Raw genomic sequence first — 21,734 nt, 5'->3', positions numbered from 1 at the left:
GATGTGTACACAATTCCTAGAAGCTGAAAATGTCCCAGTTCTTTCATGGCCTGCATACTCAACAGAAATGTCACCCATTTGGCATGTTTGGGATGCTCTGGATCACCCTGTACGGCAGTATGTTCCAGTTCCCGCCAATATCCAGAATCTTCGCACAGCCATTGAAGAGGGGGACAACAATCCAAAGACCACAACAGTCTGATCAACTCTAAGCGAAGATGTGTCACACTGCATGAGGCAAATGGTGGTCACACCAGATACTGACTGGTTTTCTGATCCACAGCACAAAAAAAAAAAGGTGTCCTCGACCAAGAGATGCATTTCTTTATTCCCAGGTCATGTGAAATCCATTCATTAGGGTCTAATTTATTTATTAAGCTAATTTCCTTATATGAACTATAACTCAGTAAAGTCTAAGAAAACACCAGACATTTCTTTTGCAATACTCTTGTTATCTTGTTCTTGAGTTCCAGCAATTTAACATCACATTTTACTCAGTTTTGTTCACTCCACCCTACTATATTCAATGTAGTGCTTTGACACATTTAGTGGCTATTTTTTTAATTCCAAAAGTTAATTGTTTTTCTTAAAACAACTGCCATGGACTGCCATGATTGTCCCATTATATTATACAATTTGCCCCAGTCTATATAACATTCAAATATAGAATTTCAACTGGCAAAAAAAATAAACAACTAAAATTGTAGATCCATTTCTCTACATTGTACTTTAAGGCTCCTTTAACACATACTTTCAACATAGACATGGAATACAAAAATCAACATAGAAAAAGCATAACTGTATATTGAAGTGTACATGAATAGAAAAAAAATCTAATAAAAACATTGAGGACAAATTATTTTCTGTTTCTGGGAAAAGTAAAACAGTTCTTTCCTCCTCCATGACAATATGTCATGTCCATGTTAGGTCATTCTTTTGCATTGTGTTGATGAATGTTGTAATGAATTCAAGGCACTCCATCAAGTCTATTCTTGCGTTGCTGTTATCTTATCCTGGTAAAGAGGTTTAAAACAGACACCGATTCCTGAATAAAAAGAGGAAAAAGTTCATTTAAAATCACAGGACAACAAGAAAGTAAAACATAGACAAGTACTGTAATTTAAGAGCAGATTTGAGTGTAGTGTGTACTGTACACAAATGTGAAAAATCAACTCCGCTTTAGCACCTTTGTTGACCGTGTTTTACTAAAGAGATTCCAGAAGCGTAGCGTTTCATCACCAGCCCCTGTGACAATGGCCTCACCATCAGGAGACATTGCCTTCATAGTGCAGGGGATAGACAATATCAGAACATTAGGAAAAGCTAGGAGGTTAGGAACATCAAAACAAGACAATGTTACTTACCAGGTAGAGTACCCTGTACGAGTGTCCGGTAAGCTTGGCTACTTGACTGAGTGCAGGATATTTCCACACCAGGATCTGATTCTGAGAGTAACCATGTGTGCTGACCTATAGAAAAGGGAGAGTGCCACCAGACCATCAAAGTGCCATCAAGGTTTAAATAACATTATAGGATCACCATCACAACACTGAGTGGTACATACCAGTTCATTGGCATGTTTCGACCATGCCAGGTTGCAGACCTGCGAGCCGGTGTCCATGCACTGCAGTGGCTGTGCGGTGAGCGTGTTCCAGAAGCGAATGCAGCGGTCAGCCGTTCCTCCCCCAGACGCCAGCAGCCCGTGCTGGTGGGGGGACCAGGCGATGGCTTTGACTGCAGCTAGGTGATCCGTGTACTGCTGCATTGGTGCCGTACTAGAGTGGTTCCACACAAGCAGCTGAGAGAAATGCAGGCCATAACCAGAACAGACATACATGGTTGGTGAGGTTGTTATGTTGTAAACTTAGCTAATCAATGTTAAAAGCCATATCTAAGGGATATGGACACAGAGTCATGATATATGCTATTATACCTTATTGTCGTTGCCCCCAGAGGCAAGCAGCTGGTGGTCTGTACTCCACTTCAGACCACATACTTCCTGCCGGTGACCCTGCAACTGACGGTCAGACTGGAGAGGTGGTGTGCGAATGTCCCTCTGCAGGATCATACGGTCTCGACTACCTGATGACAACTGGTCTGCGTTCCATGCCAGTGCACCTGTGGAAGATAAGACATGGGAATGGTGAGGGAGAGACCAATGAAATGAACAACTAGTATGCTACATCTATAACAGGGAATTTCCACTGAGTGCTCACCAACTCTAGCAGTGTGACCCTCTAGTGTAAAGAGCTTTTTGCCAGCTGCTGCATCCCAGATCTGTACGTAGCCTTTGTGAGTCCCCACCGCCACATGATTGCCCTGAATCAGAAACGCACAGCATTGGAGTCAGGAAACCACACACACAAAAAATAGCTAGAGCAAGTAAAAAGTGTTATGGTGGGATTGACAAACGGCAGATATAGAGTTTAACTCACTCTCTCTGACCAGCCCACGGACGTAACAGAATTTCCCTCCACTGATAAGTCACACAGACGAGTTACCTGGAAAGACAAATCATGGCTCTCTGAGGGTTTGTATAGAAATGAACACCATGTGGAATGAGAGGCTAATTAAATCATATGCACATGTATTTGTCACACAAGCAGTACCTGGCTGGTGCAGGCACTCCAGAGATAGACGCATGTGCCTAAGCCAACACTCAGCACATTTAAAGCAGACCAGTCCACAAGGTTGAGGTAGAAGTCATCCTGTAGTTCTGGAGCATCCAAGACCTTGAATGGGATCTTTGAGATTTTACGAGTCTGCTTCCTGGGTGACCGTAGCAACTTCTGACTGCACAGAAAGAAAACAAACCAAATGAAAAAAACATTGATTTGAAGTTAACAGTAACCACCCTGCATCTTTACAGAGACACCAATTTATGAATTTACCTTTTGCTACTGACAGGTGACAATGAGTAGGGAGAGATGCCATTGTCCTCATCTGTTGTGCTCCTAGCACTGAGTGAGTACTGCACATAAAGGAAAATATTTGGGTCAGACCTTGCTCCAGAATAACTTCATGTAGCTTGGAAACAAATTAGATTCTTACACTGAAGAGACTCCTCTTTTCCGGCGTGGATGGCTGCAACCGTCTGTCCTCTGTCTGGGGGTCCTGAACTTTGTCAATGCCTGCTCCAAGCAGCTCATTTTTCAGCAAAGCCGAGTAGGCCAGCCCATCTGCTAATACAGAACCACAGTTACATTAACTACTATAATGTATGCCGTTCTTAAATGTTAGTAATTTCATCTGATGTGGCATAGTTTGTCATGTAACTTACCTTTGCTGCTATCAGATGTCACATCCTTTGTTTTTCTATTCGGACTTGGTGATTTCTCATTCTCCTAAAAAGACAGATCACATACACATTTCTCAATGAGCTGACTAAATGTATCAATAAAATAATCTATAGTGAGGTAATGTATTATAATTGATAGGGTATTAAAGAGGTTTAAGTGACATATACATTGATTCTGTGGAAGTTGATGTTCCAGTTGGCCCCTGCACGGGATGGGATGAACCTGTCACCATGCTTGCTGGGAGAGGACATCGGGGAGTTGTTGGGCGTCAGGTTTCGCATCACCTCGGTCACCTTCTGTACAATGACAACGTGTAAAATAATGACTAATAATGAATCATGCCAAGTAAATGGTGAACCAACAAGTGCCAGTGCCCTTTTAAAATAACATTGTTCTAATAGTATTTCATCACTGCGCCACTTTGGTTAGGTGAGACACACCTTCCTTTTAATAACCCTTCAGAAATGTTCCCAGTAATATAATAAAAGCGAGAGTGGCATGATAATGAATACTTACAATGGGGCTGGTGTTTTCGTTCTGAATGTTGATCTGCCGAAGCAGGCGACGCTGATACTCTTGGTCCATAGTAGTGGTAGTGCCTCGCTGGCTGGATCTTGATTGGAAAGCCACAGTTAAAAGAGCAGTCTACTGCTGGCACTGATCCTCTGCACTTTGCATGCCAGGTATTTTTTTTACCAAGTTAACAGAGACAACACCACCAAAGAAAAGAGGGTTCAGTCTACGTCGATGACATTTCACTAAACCACAGATAGCTAGCTAATTTCACTAAAGTCCGGAAGAATAGACAGGGAGCCTTCCCGTCTGCTTGGTAACGTTAGCAAACTAAGCTAACTCTATGCTACCAAATACCAAACACATTGCCTTGGACAAGGAAGTAAAACTTTTTAAATCGAGTGCAGGTGTCAGGACACACCAGTATATATTTTTTAAAATCTTATTCACGAGCAACTGAAGAGCAATAATGTAGAATGAAAGAAGTAAAAGTTGTGTGCTAGCTTGTTAGCTGGCTAGCATAAAATGTTACTGACCAAATTGCAATGCATTGTGGGAAATGCTTACGTAGCTAAGCTGTTCAAATCAAAACACTGAACAGTCACACGTTGCCAGAGGAGAAGAATGCTGCTGCAACTAGCTAACGTCTGTTTGGTGAATTCTGAAAACGCACATAAGCTATGTCGTTAGGTTAGCTAATCAACGTAACTACTTCCTTTGCTAACAGTATACACAGGTTAGCTAGCAAGCAAATAGTTTAGCTAAAAAAATACTCATAACCAGAGCCATCTATGTACCTTAATAAATGGCTGTGCTGATAACACCCATGGAATTATAATGAGTTAGCGTTATCTAGCTCAAATTGAGCTTGAAAAATAGCAGTTAGCTGCATGCATGTCTCCATTTTGATGCTGTAGCTAGATTCGACACTAAGCCATGGAGAGTTCTATGAAGAAAGCTGTTGTGGAACGGAGGTCGAGGCTTCTGTATCTGTCCATGAGGCGTAGAGAGAAGATTAGAAAAGCCATCATGGATAAACGGATGGAAATCCAACGGCATATCAGACATAGAATGTATATCCTCAACAAAATGAAGAGGCTTGCACATACAGTAAGTAACAATTTCATGTGGAATCAACCTGACATAAGGTAAGGTGACTATCAAGAGAACACATGCAGTATTTCAAAGACAAAATCAAATATCCTAGGAGATTCAAACATCCCAACTTTTAACAGTTTTTCAATGAGTAAAAAGTGGCAATTCAAATATCCATAACTGCTATCTTTTCTTTTAGTTTCAGCCACCACCAAGCTCACCTTCAAGACCATCCTCCCCCTCAAGACCCTCACCCATGAGACATTACTCACCTGCAGAGCCTAAATCAGACTGGTGGGAGAGGGTTGTGACTAAGGAGTTCCATCCTCAAGACTGGCTCAACACATTCCATCTGACCAAGGACACATTTGACCAACTCTGTGACCAGCTCAGACCGGAAGTAAAAGACCCTACCTGTCATGTCTCTCTGGAGAAACGCGTGGCAATGGTTATATTACGGTTGGCCACCAACTTGGACTATCTCTCTATTGGTGACCTACTTGGCACGAGCAGCACCACAGTAATCAAATGTGTACGAGACGTATGCAATATCATTGTGACAGTGCTGAAGCCACTCTTCATTCATCAGCCAAGTGAACAGGAGCTGGAGGAAATTGCTGCTGCGTTCAACACACAGTGGGGTTTCCCTCATTGTGTGGGTATCATTGATTCCCTTCACATTTCTGTGAAATCTCAAAGCCAAACCAGTGATGGCTGGAACAGCAAAGGATGGCCCTCCACGGTGGTGCAGGGAGTTGTGAATGGACATGGTCACTTCTGGGACATCCGTGTAGGCTTTTCAGGCAGCACTGATGATGCAACCATACTGCAGGGCTCTGAACTATGGATGTTGGCGAGAGAAGGGGGGCTGTCACCGAAGCCACCTCACAAACTCATGGGCCAACCTCTTGGCTTTGTGCTGTTGGGTGATGCAGCCTTCCCTTTGCAGACCTGGCTGCTCAAATGTTATCCAGAGTCACCTCAACTAACACCTCAGCAACGTGCATTTAATACTCAGCTAAGCCATGCACGGACCCCTATTGAGGGTACCTTTCGTCGCCTAAAAGCCCGCTGGCAGTGCTTAAAGCGCAACAACAGCAATGCTGCCCTGATCCCTGTGATGACTCAGGCATGCTGCATTCTACATAATATGTGTGAGATGAATAATGATCCCTTTATGGAGAAGTGGCTTGAAGAGTCGAGCCAAAGCCTTTCCCAGCCGTGTGACCTAGCTCCTGCATGTCTGGATGACTCCAATGGCGAGGCGGTGAGGTCTTTGCTATGTGATTACCTTCATCAGCTACCAGAATCACAGAAGCAGGGCAGTACACATACAGCGCCACCTGACCTGGCAGACTCTCGCCCTGTCACACTCTCTGAGTGTGCTGAAGCAGTCAACATATTAACTACACTAGACTGACAATGTTGATCTGTTACATCTGTAATCCTACTTTTCAAATGCATTGAAAAGTGATGTATGTATATTATGGACAGTATGTGCATGTCTGCCATGAAGCATCCATATGTAATTTTTTAAATATAAAATATGGTTACTTGTTGTTTCCTAACTGATTCAAAGCCCAGAAATGTGAAAACGTTTCTATAAAACTGACCCCTGAAGTATGACTTGAACAGCACTGATTGTCAAAGACAATATTTACAGGAAACAATTTACATTTTAATACAGTCAACCTACAAAAATGTATAGAAAAGCTGTTGGTCTAGATGCATATGGAGAGGAATGATCCATGAGGTTGTGGAGTCAGTTACTCAGAGTGGCTTGCTGCATGATCACCGAACACATACTCAGCATCTGCAGGTACTCATCTGCACCATCCACTAAACACTTGTCGACCACCTGAAAAATGAGACAAATCAATAAGTCACTACTACTGTAAAATAAGATTAACATCAATGTGGCAGTTATGCCATTTTGAAACACCTACTGCCATCTTTTCTGTGATGGCAGACTTCTGCTTGTCATTCAGCTCTTCCTCTATGATGGCTTCGTGTAGCTGGTTGATGATCTGTGTGGCAGCATAGCCCTCATCTACCATGTTCTGGAAGTGGCAGAATGGCCGGGTGATTAGTCTGACAGAAAGCTGAAAGCTGCTACATTAAAAGTGTCATGCAGTTAGATTTTCGATCCCTATGTAATGAAGCTGCAATAAAAAAGTGAATGTGCATACCCCAACAGCAATCTCTAGTTTTTCAAATGTTCCCTTGTAACAGATTTTGAGCAAATTGTCAATCATCTTGGGAGGAACCACCTTAGAGAGGAATGTCAGCAAAGTTGAATACCTCTTGACTAGACTGCAGTGCATAAAACAGGCAACCATTGTTGATGAGTGAAATACAATAGAAGCACTCACCCCAGCTATCTCTATGACCGCACTCTCCGTGATCTCATTATCTGTGTTCAGCCGTGCAGCACTTTGAAGAAAGGTTATGGCTTTTCTAAGATCCCCTTCTGAAACCTTCACCAACGCTGCAATACCCTGCAGGAAAACAGAATGGAAGATGATTTTTATTAGCTTTTATTTAACAAGGGGGAAAACACATTGAGACCTAGGTCTCATTTGCAAATGTGCCCTGGGAACAATACAGAAAATTAAATTATACACAATTTAAAACAAAAAATAAATAGCAAATATTATATACAGAAAAACATAACACATTTATCAATATAAAAATCCCTTTCTCCTAAACTGACCCAGAGACGACACCACATCCAAATGAAAAGTTACTTGGAGATTATTCCACATGATAGGGGCCTGATAGGAAAAGACAGATTTACCCAGCTCTGTGGATACACGTGGAGTCTCCAGCATTAACCAACCCTGTGATCTAGTGTTGTAATCAGAGTTTCTATATTTCCACAATGATGTGAAGTCAATAGTAGTTTCAGTTAGGCTTTATAAACAAAAACAGAATAATGAAGTGACCTACGTGTTTTTAGCAAGGTCCAACCAACTTTATGATAAAAACATCATTGTCAAAACTGTTTGATGTTACAAAATGAAGTGTTTATTTTATTTCACCTTTATTTAACCAGGTAGGCTAGTTGAGAACAAGTTCTCATTTACAACTGCAACCTGGCCAAGAATAAAGCAAAGCAGTTCAACACATATAGCAACAGTTACACACATGGAATAAACAAACATACAGCCATGGCAGCAAAGTAATTACAATATACCAATTAAACACTGGAGTGATTGATGTGCAGAAGATGAATGTGCAAGTAGAGATACTGGGGTGCAAAGGAGCAAGATAAATAAATACACTATGGGGATGAGGTAATTGGATGGGCTATTTACAGATGGGCTGTGTACAGGTGCAGTGATCTGTGAGCTGCTCTGACACCTGGTGCTTAAAGCTAGTGAGGGAGATATGAGTCTCCAGCTTCAATGATTTTTGCAGTTCGTTCCAGTCATTGGCAGCAGAGTACTGGAAGGAAAGGTGGCCAAAGTAGGAATTGGCTTTGGGGGTGACCAGTGAGATATACCTTCTGGAGCGCGTGCTGCTATGGTGACCAGTGAGCTGAGATAAGCGGGGCTTTACCTTTGGTGACAAAACATATGGCACTGTGATAGACTGCATCCAGTTTGTTAAGTAGAGTGTTGGAGGCTATTTTATAGATGACATCACCGAAGTCGAGGATCGGTAGGATGGTCAGTTTTACAAGGGTATGTTTGGCAGCATGAGTGAAAAATGCTTTCTTGTGATATAGGAAGCCGATTCTAGATTTAATTTTGGATTGGAGATGCTTAATAGGAGTCTGGAAGGAGAATTTACAGTCTAACCAGACACCAAGGTATTTGTAGTTAACCACATATTCTAAGTCAGAACCGTCCAGAGTAGTAATGCCTGACGGGCAAGCAGGTGCGAAGAGCATGCATTTAAGAGCAATTGGAGGCAACGGAAGGAGAGTTGCATGGCCATGAAGCTCGTCTGGAGGTTAGTTAACACAGTGTCCAAAGAAGGGCCAGAAGTATACAGAATGGTGTCGTCTGCATTGAGGTGGATCAAAGAATCACCAGCAGCAAGAGCAACATCATTGATGTATACAGAGAAGAGTCAGCCCGAGAATTGACCCCTGTGACACCCCCATTGAGACTGCCAGAGGTCCAGACAACAGGCCCTCCGATTTGACAAACTGAACTCTGTCTGAGAAGTAGTTGGTGAACCAGACGAGGTAGTCATTTGAGAAACCAAGGCTATTGAGTCTGCCGATAAGAATGTGGTGATTGACAGAGTCGAAAGCCATGGCCAGGTCGATGAATACAGCTGCACAGTAATGTCTCTTATCGATGGCGGTTAAGATATCGTTTAGCACCTTGAGCGTGGCTGAGGTGCACCCATGACCAGCTCTGAAACCAGTTTGCATAGCGGAGAAGGTACGTGGGATTCGAAATGGTTGGTAATCTGTTAACTTGGCTTTCGAAGACCTTAGACAGACAGGGTAGGATAGATATAGGTCTGTAATGGTTTGGGTCTAGTGTCTCCACCTTTGAAAAGGTGGATGATCGCGGCAGCTTTTCTATCTTTGGGAATCTCAGACGATACGACAGAGGTTGAACCGGCTAGTAATAGGGGTTGCAACTGTAACTGACAGTTAGACTTACAGGTTATGTCGTTGTTTTTTGTTTGAATTGTTTACGTGTCCGCTGTGCGGGGGAAATAATAATACAAGCGGAACTACGTAGCTAATACTGTTGTAACGGGGATCCTTATTGTAGCAACACACTTTTGGAAGGAAGGCAATCCTGCGCTGCGTTAGCTAAGTTTTCATGTCATCGGGTGTAGTTCATAAAGGTTGAAGAGTGTATGTTAGGATGAAGTGTGAATTCATGCCAGGAATAATAAGTGTGAAGTTTGATTTCCTCCCTTCTGTAATAAGCAGCCAATGAGGTATTTTTTCCTTTATTCATGTGTTTAATCTGAACCCGTTATAACGCCGGTTAAACTGTTATGTAAGTACTTCAGAGTTATACCAAGCTAATAAGTCACTCGTAAGATAAGGTTGTAAGAGTGTGCTTACCTGTATTTTTCATTTGCTTTATAGTTCTCACGGAAGGTGATAATTCTGACTAAAACTACAGAATAAAGCCGCCAGTTAAAATCAAGGAACGGTTGTGCTCGTGGTTACTGAAGGGAGCTACAGCAACAATTTCGGCAGTTAATTTTAGAAAGAGAGGGTCCAGATCGTCTAGCCCGGCTGATTTGTAGGGGTCCAGATTTTGCCGCTCTTTCAGAACAGCAGCTATCGGGATTTGGGTGAAGGAGAAATGGGGAGGCTTGGGCGAGATGCTGTGGGGGGTGCCGGGCAGTTGACCGGGGTTGGGATAGCCAGGTGGCAAGCATGACCAGCCGTAGAAAAATGCTTATTGAAATTCTCAATTATAGTGGATTTATCAGGGGTGACAGTGTTTCCTAGCCTCAGTGCAGTGGGCAGCTGGGAGGAGGTGCTCTTATTCTCCATGAATTTTAGTGTCCCAGAACTTTTTGGAGTTTGTGCTACAGGATGCAAATTTCTGTTTGAAAAGGCTAGCCTTAGCTTTCCTAACTGCCTGTTTATTTTGGTTCCTAACTTCCCTGAAAAGCTGCATATCACAGGGGCTATTCGATGCTAATGCAGTACGCCACAGGATGTTTTTGTGCTGGTCAAGGGCAGTCAGGTCTGGAGTGAACCAAGGGCTATATCTGTTCCTGGTTCAATTTTTTTTTAAAGGAGCATGCTTATTTAAGATGGTGAGAAAGGTACTTTTAAATAATAACCAGGCATCCTCTACTGACGGGATGAGGTCAATATCATTCCAGGATACCCCGGACAGGTCGATTAGAAAGGCCTGCTCGCTGAAGTGTTTTAGGGAGCGTTTGACAGTGATGAGGGGTGATTGTTTGACCGCAGACCCATTACGGATGCAGGCAATGAGGCAGTGATCGCTGAGATCTTGGTTGAAAACAGCAGAGGTGTATTTGGAGGACAAGTTGGTGAGGATGATATCTATGAGGGTGCCCGTGTTTACGGATTTGGGGTTGTACCTGGTAGGTTCATTGATAATTTGTGTGAGATTGAGGGCATCAATCTTAGATTGTAGGATGGCCGGGGTGTTAAGCATGTTCCAGTTTAGGTCACCTAGCAGCACGAGCTCTGAAGATAGTTGGGGGGCAATCAATTCACATATGGTGTCCAGGGCGGTCTATAGCAATTTTTTCACTGTTGCAAGCGGCAACGGTGAGAGACTTGTTTCTGTGTGCTATGATAAATTGTGTCCAAAGGGCTTCAAAATACTGGTAGCTGCATTCATGTATATAATATCGCCATAATCTATAACAGAAATACTGTAAGTGTGGACTGAATATTTGTTTTCTACTATTTAATGAAAGGCAAGTCCTATTCCTATGGAAGAAGCCCAACTAATTCTTAATTTCTTGACTAATTCCTCAACATGCTTTTTAAAAGATAGCTTTACCTCAATCCAGATGCCCAGATATTTATAGGCGGGGACACGATCTATTGGGGCACCATCTAACATACTTATGTGTAAAACATCAGTTACATTACATGATTTGGAAAATAACATGTACTTGGTTTTAACAGTATTTAGTTACAACTTCTCGTCAACCAAGGCCTTCTGCAAGGTAGTAAAAGCAGATTGAGTTGTTAAGAGCCTGAGCTGCCGTAGGGGCAGTAGTTTATACAACAGTGTACGCAGATGACCGTTACAGTTTTGTACATAGACAAATGCCGCTAATACAAATAGTGAAAAGAACTGGACCAAGAATCGAACCCTGTGTGACACCTTTTGTTATGTCTAGAAATCCGGACTTAACCCCATCAGTAAGTATACACTGTTCTGTCTTTTAAATAATTCTCAAACCAGCTGCAAGCAGTCCGGTCTGAGCCAATCATAGAGTTTCTGAATAAGTAAGGTGTGATCCACAGTGTTGAATGCCTTGGACAGGTAAACGAAGAAGGCAGCAGTGTTTCTTCATATCTAAACAATTTATGGCATAATTTAAAACCATAGAAGTAGTAGAGATGATACTATGACCTGGTCTGAACCTGGACTGTTTTACACTCAGAAAATATGTAGCAGTTAAAAGGGATCCAGCTGAGTATTAATCAATGATTCCAGGATTTTTTCTAGGCAAGAGAGTTTGGTAAGGGGAAGATAATTATTTAGATCACTCAGGTTGCCACTTTTATGTAGAGGAAGCACATGGGCCGCCTTCCAAACTCTAGGGATAGTACCAAATATAATTGTAAAACAATGATGATGCAGTGTGTACAGTTGTAATCATTACCTCCTTTGAGTACTTGAGATTCTCCTTGTCACAGATATCCAGCAGGCGCTCTTCTTGGACCTGATTTGCTAGAGGTTTGAAGCGGAATTTGGAGCATCTGGATGTCAAGGGCTCAATAATCCTGGAAATAAAATCACAGCCAATTTAAATTGGCTTAGCTACAGATGTAACATTTATTACATCATATTGTAAAGTGTCTCAAAGTGTTTGTAATGTTATGTAAAAAAAAATACAACTTATAGATTTCATATTCTAGAGTGCCTCTTGGAATAAGAAGCCCAATTGACCTGCTGACGTAGTTGCAGATGAGACAGAAGCGGGTGGTCCGGGACTCCTTCTCCATGGTGCGTCTGAGAGCAGCCTGAGCAGCATTGGTCATTGAGTCAGCCTCATCCAGGATGATGATCTTAAAGGGTGGGCATGGTTTCCCACTGTCAGAGGTAAGGAATGGAAAGAGGCTTTAATATCCTAATTTAACATGAACAATATGCTGAACAATATGCTGACTGTAAGGAAAGTACATCTATTATATGATCTGATTTGTTGTGTAGATTGAGCTTGCTACATGTGTGTTTGGGGGGTATGTGCATGTAATGAAGGTTAAGGAAACTGGTACTTGCTCAGTGCGGTGGCCTGCTACAGTCAGCTGGGCAAATCTCTTGACTTTCTCTCTCACCACCTGAATCCCTCTCTCATCAGAGGCGTTCAGCTCCAGCACTCTCTGACGGTACAGCTCTGGCCTGTGGAAAGAAACGGAAACTGAAAACTTACTGTGGTGTAGACAAGCACTGGAACCCACAAATGCACATCTGCCTCAGTTGGGAGTTGGAATGCAGTAATCTGGAAAGCCACTCTCACCCATAAAGTTCCCTGGCTGCAGCCAGGATGGTGGAGGTCTTTCCTGTTCCAGGTGGTCCATAGAACAGCAGATTGGGGAGCTGTAACAGAAATCATGTAATATTCAAACAGAATCCCAGGGAGACAGTATTTACCCTAAGCATATTAAGTCACTACTCGCGGAATTGAAGAGGCTACTTACATCAGCGCCCTCTATAGTCTTCTTCAGCACAGCAACCACCTCCTCTTGAAACGCCACGTCTTCCATACATTTTGGTCTACTTTAAACAGCCAAACAAGGGGTTTCAGTGTAGTTGATCAAATTAATGCAGGGTTTTCTTTCTGACTAAACATATTACGCCACTTTAATTATCACCAAGATATTTGTCTGCAGCTACCGAATAGCATTTCTATTATTTGGGTGTCTGTAATTATATTCTATGAATGAAGATTCTCAAGGGCTTATACTACAGACGCTGAGAAATTGAACTTACTATTTCTCTACCCAGGGGACAGATTTCTGCTTCTTCTCTCCACTGGTCCCTGTACCTTTCTCTTTCAGAGGTCTGGTGCCTTGAGTTGATGTTCCTTTCAAAAACGCCTGCATGGCTCTTCCTTGAAAATAGGATTTAGAAAACAGATCACTGCCCATTAGTCACTGAGTCATACATGACTGTCTTGAGTGTCAAAAAGAGGGTGACGTTCACCTCTTTCTTTGACAAGCTAGCTAACGTTAGCTGGCTAAACAATAACAACCACCAGTTAGCTAGCTCGCAGAACAGTTAGCAAGTAGCAACAGTGCTCAGTAGCTAGCTATATAGCTTTGGTAATAAGAATAAACTTACCCTAAATTGATTGAAACCAGACGTTACAGTTAACTTACACCGTTTAAAATAATTAGGAATATGTAGCTAGATAAAATGCGTTGACATTCGGAATGTGTAATCTGTTGACATGTGTGGTTGATTTCCCGCCCTGGCGGTTGTCACTAGTTACCATAGCCACAAAATTAGAATTATGTCTAAAACCCCGCCTATTTATAAAATGTATCTTCTTAAAATCAGACCCTAGGCGTAACCCTAACCTTAACTGAACGGCTAACCTTATGCCTAACATTACATTAAGATCAAAAAGCATTTTTCTTTTCTTTTCATTTTTTTTTTTACAATACAGCCAATGTAGACTTTGTGGCTGTTGTAACTAGCGACAACCCGCCCTGATGGAGAAGATGCGACGCCTTCTTCCGCCTACGATATATTTTTCCTCCAATCAGAGAGTTGAGCGACGGGAACGTTTTTAATATTCAAGGTGTCTTCTTCTCTTCATCCGTCCCCTCATCTAGGAAGGTAGTTCATGTTGTACTACTATCGAATGATGTATTTAAAATAACATGGTGATTAAAAAAGTACAATTATGCCATGGCATTTAATACTCGTTTCTTATTGGCTTGAAGGGCATTCTAGAGCGTGCATCATTTTCTTATGACACACGGTATATCGGCACGGTAGAATGAGTCTTTAATTCATACTTACATCTTTTAAAAGCAAAAGTCGAGTTGAAAACATGATTGGTATTGTTGAATTCGATTATCATAATAGAAAGCTAGGACTGATGGTTTGGTTGGCTAAAATAGCAAGTCTGTTTGATTACCACAGCAACTATTGTAGCTATCTATTAAACTTGCTAGCTACTTCAGATGTTGAACACATTTCTATTTGGCAAATGAATGAACATATTTCTAGTGGCAAATGTGTTGAATTATAGCCATGGTATAAAAGGGATAATGATCAACTAGGGCCTCAATGCTTTCTCTGGAAAATAACGCAACTCCTTGGAAGGTAATTTCAACTCAGTTATTACATCGTCATGGGAAACACCTTTGACGTCCTTCAACATTATTTTCCATAGAACGCATAGCCACTCGTTGATTATCCCTAACACATTTTCATTTTGTATGCCTCATCACCAGTCACGACCAGCTGTCAGTTATTCATTATTGTCGCCTGGGGTAATGGAGTGACCATTTCTATTTCTATGGGAGTGACATTAGGGGCGCAGATGTCTATGGGGCGGCTGCTCGATGCTCGTCTCCTAGGCAATCGCCACGGTCCCAAGGGCAACGACGTGTGGTAAGAAGATAATGCCCTTGGCTTGCATGTTTGTTTTCATCAAAATGTGGGACAGAGTAGTAGAGGGATGGGTTGATCTTGTTGTATTGAATCATGCTTTCTTGCATGACATTACACTATTAATACTATCTGTATTAATACAGCCAGTGATGGGAAAGCTACTTTGAAAATATAGGTTACCAAGCTACCGTGTTACTTCACAATGGAAGAAGTTATGCTACACCAAAGCTACCCTAAAGAAAAATGTTGTTTACTTAGCTAAAGTTGATTCAAACTGTTTTTGCCCAGTGAGTAGTTCCAATAGTTAGCTACACCACCACAATTGAGTTAAACTACGATCAAGCTAATGCAAAAGGTAGTTTAATTACCTGTTTTATTTGTGTTGCATTATTTTAGCTTAAAAATTAAATTTAGGGGAATTTTATGAAGGGAAAATATTTGTTTTGGGAATTTTATACATTTCTATGTCGGATGGAAATGCCCTTTGTCCTGAGCCAATTTCAATCTTAAAAAAAAAAATGATATAATGAATATCAACTGAAGAATATTTATCTCAAAGCTGTGATTCATAAAAAAATGTGGCCTGCGATTTGGTAAAGATGTGTAAAAAAAACTGAATGAATCAGGAATGAGCAGGTTCAGCTACACCATAAGGACCCATTATTCATGTCCTTATTACATGTAGTGCAATAAGACTGCTCATGGTCTGAAAAGCTCTCTACTTTTGATAGATTTAAACAAACTACAGTGTATTCTGAAAGTATTCAGAACCCTTGACCTTTTCCACATTTTGTTACGTTACAGCCTTATTCTAAAATGTATTAAATTATTTTCATCAATCTATATGCAATACCCCATAATGACAAAGCAAAAACAGGTTTTACAAATGTTTGCAAAATTATGAAAAATAAAAAAATGGAAATATCACATTTAGATAAGTATTCAGACCCTTTACTCAGTACTTTGTTGAAGCACCTTTGGCAGCAATTACAGTCTCAAGTCTTTGGGTATGACGCTACAAGCTTGGCACACCTGTATTTGTGGAGTTTCTCACATTCTTCTGTGCAGACTCTCAAGATCTGTCGGTTTGGATCGGGAGCGTCGCTGCACAGCTACTTTCAGGTCTCTCCAGAGATGTTTTTCATCAAGGATCTCTCTGTACTTTGCTCCATTCATCTTTCCCTCGAACCTGCCTAGTCAATCAGTCCCTGCCCCTGAAAATCTCCACAGCCTAATGCTGCCACCACCATGCTTCACCGTAGAAAGAGTGCCAGGTTTCCTCCAGACGTGACCCTTGGTATTCAGGCCAAAGACTTCAATCTTGATTTCATCAGACCAGAGAATCTTGTTTCTCATGGTCTGAGTGTCCTTTAGGTGCCTTTTGGCAAACTCCAAGCAGGCTGTCATGTGTCTTTTCCTGAGGAGTGGCTGCCACCTGGCCACTCTACCATAAAGGCCTGATTGGTGTAGTGCTGCAGAGATGGTTGTTCTTCTGGAAGGTTCTCCCATCTCCACAGAGAAACTCTGGAGTTCTGTCAGAGTGACCATCGGCTTCTTGGTCACCTCCATGACCAAGGCTCTTCTCCCCCGATTGCTCAGTTTGGCCTGGCGGCCAGCTCTAGGAGGAGTCTTGGTGGTTCCAAACTTCTTCCATTTAAGAATGATGGAGGCCACTGTGTTCTTGGGGACCTTCAATGCTTCAGAAATGTTTTGATACCCTTCCCCAGATCTGTGCCTCGACACAATCCTGTCTCGGAGCTCTATGGACAATTCCTTTGACCTCATGGCTTGGGTTTTGCTCTGACATGCACTGTAAACTGTGGGACCTTATATAGACAGATATGTGCCTTTCCAAATCATGTCCAATCAATTGAATTTACCACAGCTGGACTCCAATCACATTATAGAAACATATCAAGTATGATCAAATGAAACAGGATGCTCCTGGGCTCAATTTCGAGTCTCATAGCAAAGGGTCTGAATACTTATGTAAATAAGGTATTTCTATTTAATTTTAAATCTTTAATACATTTGCGAAAATGGCTAAAAACCTGTTTTCTCTTTGCCATTATGAGGTATTGTGTGTAGATTGATGAGGATATTTAAAATCCATTTTAGAATAAAGCTGTAATCTAACAAAATGTGGAAAAAGTCAAGGGATCTGATTACTTTCCGAATGCATTGTAATTCTAAATCACCATGGTCACAACCATAAACTGTCAATTCCATCTATCTGATGGATAGAATATGAATTTAGGTTCAAATATGTTTGTTTTTATGTACATTTTAGAGTCATAAAGCAAAAACAACATTTATACGTTTTATACCACTTGAATTAAGATAAATGCTATTTTTGTCTAACGTCAACTCCGTCAGAGTACTGGAAGATCTGATAGAATGGTTATGTTTATATTGGGGATTTTCAAATGGATCATGTTTCATATTTTGTGTGGCTCGTCAAATCTGCCACTGATGGCTAACCCCCTTAATATACAATTTATTTGTCAATATTATGAAAAACTATTTAAGCAATGTTCTGCAACACATGTTTAAACTATTGAAGTATTTGCTGTGCTAAACCTAAGGGATGATGTTTGCTTTATAAATGTTTTTTTTTATATATATATTCTGAATCTAGAAGAACTTACCAAAATGCTAATAGAATTAGCCCTGAGTGTACAAAACATTAGGTACACCTTCCTAATATTGAGTTGCACCACCCTTTTGCCATCAGAACAGCCTCATTTTGTCGGGGCATGGACTCTACAAGGTGTCAAAAGAGTTCCACAGGGATGCTGGCCCATGTTGATTCCATTGCTTCCCACAGTTGTGTCAAGTTGGCTGGGTGTCCTTTGGGTGGTGGACCATTCTTGATACACACAGGAAACTGTTGAGTGTGAAAAAGCCAGCAGCGTTTCAGTTCTTGACACATTCAAACCAGTGCACCTGGCACCTACTACCATACCCCATTCAAAGGCATTTACATTTTTGTCTTGCTCATTCACCCTCTGAATGGTACACATACATAATCCATGTCTCAATTGTCTCAAGGCTTAAAAATCCTTCTTTAACCTACTTCTTTCTCCCTGATTGAAGTGGATTTAACTAGTGACATCAGTAAGGGATTATATCTTTCACCTGGATTCACCTGATCAGTCTATCTATGCCATGTAAAAAGCAGGTGTTCTTAATGCTATAAAACAAAACAAAAAACATATTTGTGTTATATAGTTCAATAATCTAATGTTAGACTTAAACAATCAAAGCCTTTAAAAACTTGTTGGACAATAAATGTAAAAATGAAATGTCTTACTGAGTTGACATAAATCCAGTTAGGTGCATTTTATGAAACAAATCTAGAAATAGTAGGTTGTTCCATTATATGGTGTGATAGCTGATACTTTGGTCCATCAAAATATATATTTCCAATGTTGTTAATATTAATACAAAATATTTGTGAAAAAAATAGTTGAGATTGTCCCGTTTTTCAAGAATCCCTGATCTACATATTTAGTTTCTGTATGCTAACAGCCTATTTCAGCCTACATATTTCCATTATTAAAATGTATACTTGAAAATGAAATCCTTTACTTACAATATTATATTTTAAATGTATATGATATTATTTGATATTGTCTGCCATTTAGATGAAGCAGACAACATTTTCATCATAGCCCAAGTGGTACTGTAGCTCCATTCCAGTGGCTCTTCAGCTCCAGGTTTTGTGTTATGGAATCCATTAGCCCCCTATCTCCCCAAGGCAGGTAGCTGCTCCCTGATTTGCTTCCTGGTGTCTGACTCAGCCTTTATTACAGCAAGCCGAGCATCAGCCTGAAAGCAGCGTTAGCCTCTCCTGATTGGCTCACCCAGTGAGCGTGTGTGTATCCATCCATTATTAATGACACATACACATACTATGCTAAATTGTATTGTACTTTTTGAGGAAAATATATATTTTTTGTGGAGTTAGAGGTATCCGCAGACCCTGAAGTTACTTCCCTTCTCTCACATCATCTCTGAGGTGCTTTCGGACTGGGAGTGGCACTGTGCTTTGTGTGTGAAGGGTCCTTCAGCCTCCGGTGAGGGAGCGGATTGACGAAGGAGAGTGGTGGAGAGTAGAGCAGAGGAGGGGAGAGAGGAGAGCCGAAGCTGCACACACCCTGAGATGCTCTGCTGGCTAAGAGAGGAGGAGATGTCTCTGCAGGAGTTCCAGCAGCGTGTGGGCTGTGTCATCACACATGTCGGTGAGTGTCCTGTCTTCATCCCTCCATCAGCCATCAGCCACACTGAGGGTTGTGGGGAGGGAAGGGGTATGCACCAGGGAGAGTGAGAGGGAGCAGGGAGGTGATACCCAGCAGCTGCTCCCTGGATGGTCTCCCTATTCCAGGCAGTATCCTTAGAAATGCTCAGATATGGAATTGCTTTATAGTAGAGATACATGTGTAAATGTATGGTCTAAACTGGTAGAAATGTCAGATTTGGGCTGATCATTATAGCTGCAATTTACATAGTTAGTTCAAGGTCATAGTCAATGTTACACAAATGACCATGAAGTATGTGGTCATATCTAGTGGACCATCTGGTATGTGGATTTATATTTTATTTTTGTATAGTTTCATAATGAACATGTCATGTTCCTCACACCAGCCAGACTTCTCATACTATGCTGGTGTACTAACTAGTTGTCACAGAACTTCACAGGGGTGGCATCATAGAGTGTGATTGTCAAATCAAATCACAGAGAAATCAAATTTGATTTGTCACATACACATGGTTAGCAGATGTTAATGCGCGTGTAGCGAAATGCATGTGGTGTAGCAAAATGCTTGTGATGTAGCGAAATGCTTGTGGTGCAGCAAAATGGTTGTGATGTAGCGAAATGGTTGTGGTGTAGCAAAATGCTTGTGATGTAGCGAAATGCTTGTGGTGCAGCGAAATGGTTGTGATGTAGCGAAATGGTTGTGGTGTAGCGAAATGCTTGTGATGTAGCGAAATGCTTGTGATGTAGCGAAATGCTTGTGATGTAGGGAAATGCTTGTGATGTAGGGAAATGCTTGTGATGTAGCGAAATGCTTGTGATGTAGGGAAATGCTTGTTGTCCTATGCTCCTATATTGAAAAGGATTTTCCATTATCTGATAATCCCATCCCATTCTTATTATGAATTTAATTGTAAATCACTATAACCACATTTAAGAGTTAATATGTATATCATCATGAAGATAGATATACTGTATTTACTGGTTTTATTAGCTATTTAATGAAAGTCAATGTTATTAGCCACAGAAAACAGAAAACCTCATAAATCTCTTTAGATTCCTATTTCCCCCTCTCTCAATTCCTCTTGTTGACCACCATTCCACATTCTACATCCGGGTCTTCCGGGATGGACAGAGGAAGTAGGTTATTGTGCCACGCTGGAGATTGTTACGGAGTGTCTTCTATCATGGCTCTAGTGAGGCAGGCAGTCAGCAGCCATCCATGGGGGAGGGGACCATGCAGGCAGTTACCATAGAAACTGAGATTGCCAGGCTTGTGTACATCAGGCCCTATTGATTTATGGAAGCAGCCTCCCCTGTGTTACTGCTTGCATCTCTCACGCCCTCAATTTATCAGAGACCCCCAATTATCGTCAGTGTCATGTTATATGTTGAGCGTTATAGATCGCTGTCGTGATAATACAGTTGAAGTCGGAAGTTTACATACACCTTAGCCAAATACATTTAAACTCAGTTTTTCACAATTTCTGACATTTAATCCTAGTAAAAATTCCCTGTCTTAGGTCAGTTAGGATCACCACTTTATTTTAAGAATGTGAAATGTCAGAATAATAAGAGAGAGAATGATTTATTTCAGCTTTTACTTCTTTCATCACATTCCCAGTGGGTCAGAAGTTTATATACACTCAATTAGTATTTGGTAGCATTGCCTTTAAATTGTTTAACTTGGGTCAAACGTTTTGGGTAGGCTTCCACAAGCTTCCCACAATAAACTGAGTGTATTTTGGCCCATTCCCCCTGACAGAGCTGGTGTAACTGAGTCCGGTTTGTAGGCCTCCTTACTCGCACACGCTTTTTCAGTTCTGCCCACAAATTTTCTATAGGTTTGAGGTCAGGGCTTTGTGATGGCTACTCCAATACCTTGACTTTGTTGTCCTTACTTTGTTGTCCTTTGCCACAACTTTGGAAGTATGCTTGGGGTCATTGTCCATTTGGAAGACCCATTTGCGACCAAGCTTCAACTTCCTGACTGATGTCTTGAGATGTTGCTTCAATATGTCCACATAATGTTACTTCCTCACGATGCCATCTATTTTGTGAAGTGCACCAGTCCCTCCTGCAGCAAAGCACCCCCACAACATGATGCTGCCACCCTCGTGCTTCACGGTTGGGATGGTGTTCTTCGGCTTGCAAGCTTCTCCCTTTTTCTTCCAAACATAACGATGGTCATTATGGCCAAACAGTTCCATTTTTGTTTCATCAGACCAGAAGACATTTCTCCAAAAAGTATGATCTTTGTCCCCATGTGCAGTTGCAAACCGTAGTCTGGCT

General features: G+C 41.4%; 4 protein-coding genes across 17 annotated transcripts in view; 2 read left to right on the top strand and 2 right to left on the bottom strand.

Moving 5' to 3' along the window:
- Positions 1-303: 303 nt before the first annotated feature.
- LOC109902637 (fizzy-related protein homolog) lies at positions 304-5,288 on the bottom strand. 5 transcript variants are annotated; one of them, XM_020499161.2, is made up of 14 exons: positions 4,349-4,367; positions 3,816-3,912; positions 3,467-3,595; positions 3,281-3,344; positions 3,052-3,182; positions 2,892-2,971; positions 2,610-2,793; positions 2,436-2,501; positions 2,217-2,319; positions 1,934-2,118; positions 1,565-1,798; positions 1,365-1,469; positions 1,187-1,279; positions 304-1,045 (listed from the first exon to the last, which is right to left on the bottom strand). In XM_020499161.2, the coding sequence occupies exons 2-14, from the start codon at positions 3,882-3,884 to the stop codon at positions 1,004-1,006; spliced, it is 1,485 nt and encodes a 494-aa protein (XP_020354750.1). In that variant the 5' UTR covers positions 3,885-3,912; positions 4,349-4,367; the 3' UTR covers positions 304-1,003. The 5 variants fall into 5 exon arrangements, with proteins under 5 accessions (XP_020354750.1, XP_020354747.1, XP_020354748.1 ...); XM_020499159.2 differs by lacking the exon at positions 4,349-4,367 and adding an exon at positions 5,180-5,288 and having other exon boundaries at positions 305-1,045; XM_020499162.2 differs by lacking the exon at positions 4,349-4,367 and adding an exon at positions 5,180-5,288 and having other exon boundaries at positions 305-1,045; positions 3,052-3,179.
- LOC109902638 (protein ANTAGONIST OF LIKE HETEROCHROMATIN PROTEIN 1-like) lies at positions 4,552-7,101 on the top strand. The gene is made up of 2 exons (XM_020499163.2): positions 4,552-4,922; positions 5,107-7,101. The coding sequence occupies exons 1-2, from the start codon at positions 4,749-4,751 to the stop codon at positions 6,325-6,327; spliced, it is 1,395 nt and encodes a 464-aa protein (XP_020354752.1). The 5' UTR covers positions 4,552-4,748; the 3' UTR covers positions 6,328-7,101.
- LOC109902639 (replication factor C subunit 4) lies at positions 6,564-14,263 on the bottom strand. 2 transcript variants are annotated; one of them, XM_020499164.2, is made up of 11 exons: positions 13,901-14,263; positions 13,550-13,670; positions 13,258-13,336; positions 13,077-13,156; positions 12,839-12,958; positions 12,506-12,649; positions 12,219-12,339; positions 7,280-7,405; positions 7,097-7,177; positions 6,854-6,967; positions 6,564-6,765 (listed from the first exon to the last, which is right to left on the bottom strand). In XM_020499164.2, exons 2-11 carry the CDS (start codon positions 13,660-13,662, stop codon positions 6,670-6,672), a joined length of 1,074 nt encoding a protein of 357 aa, XP_020354753.1. In that variant the 5' UTR covers positions 13,663-13,670; positions 13,901-14,263; the 3' UTR covers positions 6,564-6,669. The 2 variants fall into 2 exon arrangements, with proteins under 2 accessions (XP_020354753.1, XP_020354754.1); XM_020499165.2 differs by having other exon boundaries at positions 13,550-13,666; positions 13,901-14,134.
- A 4,737-nt stretch (positions 14,264-19,000) lies between these two features.
- mcf2l2 (MCF.2 cell line derived transforming sequence-like 2) overlaps positions 19,001-21,734 on the top strand; it is a 126,624-nt gene continuing 123,890 nt past the window's right edge. For all 9 annotated transcript variants that reach the window (XM_020499167.2, XM_031785967.1, XM_031785965.1 and 6 more), the window contains exon 1: positions 19,001-19,428. In XM_020499167.2, the coding sequence (XP_020354756.1) occupies positions 19,350-19,428 (79 nt within the window). In that variant the 5' untranslated portion in view covers positions 19,001-19,349. The remainder of the gene's footprint in view (positions 19,429-21,734) is intronic.

This window comes from Oncorhynchus kisutch, linkage group LG13, assembly GCF_002021735.2.
Source record: "Oncorhynchus kisutch isolate 150728-3 linkage group LG13, Okis_V2, whole genome shotgun sequence".
Classification (NCBI taxonomy): Eukaryota; Metazoa; Chordata; class Actinopteri; order Salmoniformes; family Salmonidae; genus Oncorhynchus; species Oncorhynchus kisutch.
The sequence above is the reverse complement of the archived record's forward strand: the minus strand, read 5'-3'. Positions and strand labels throughout refer to the sequence as shown.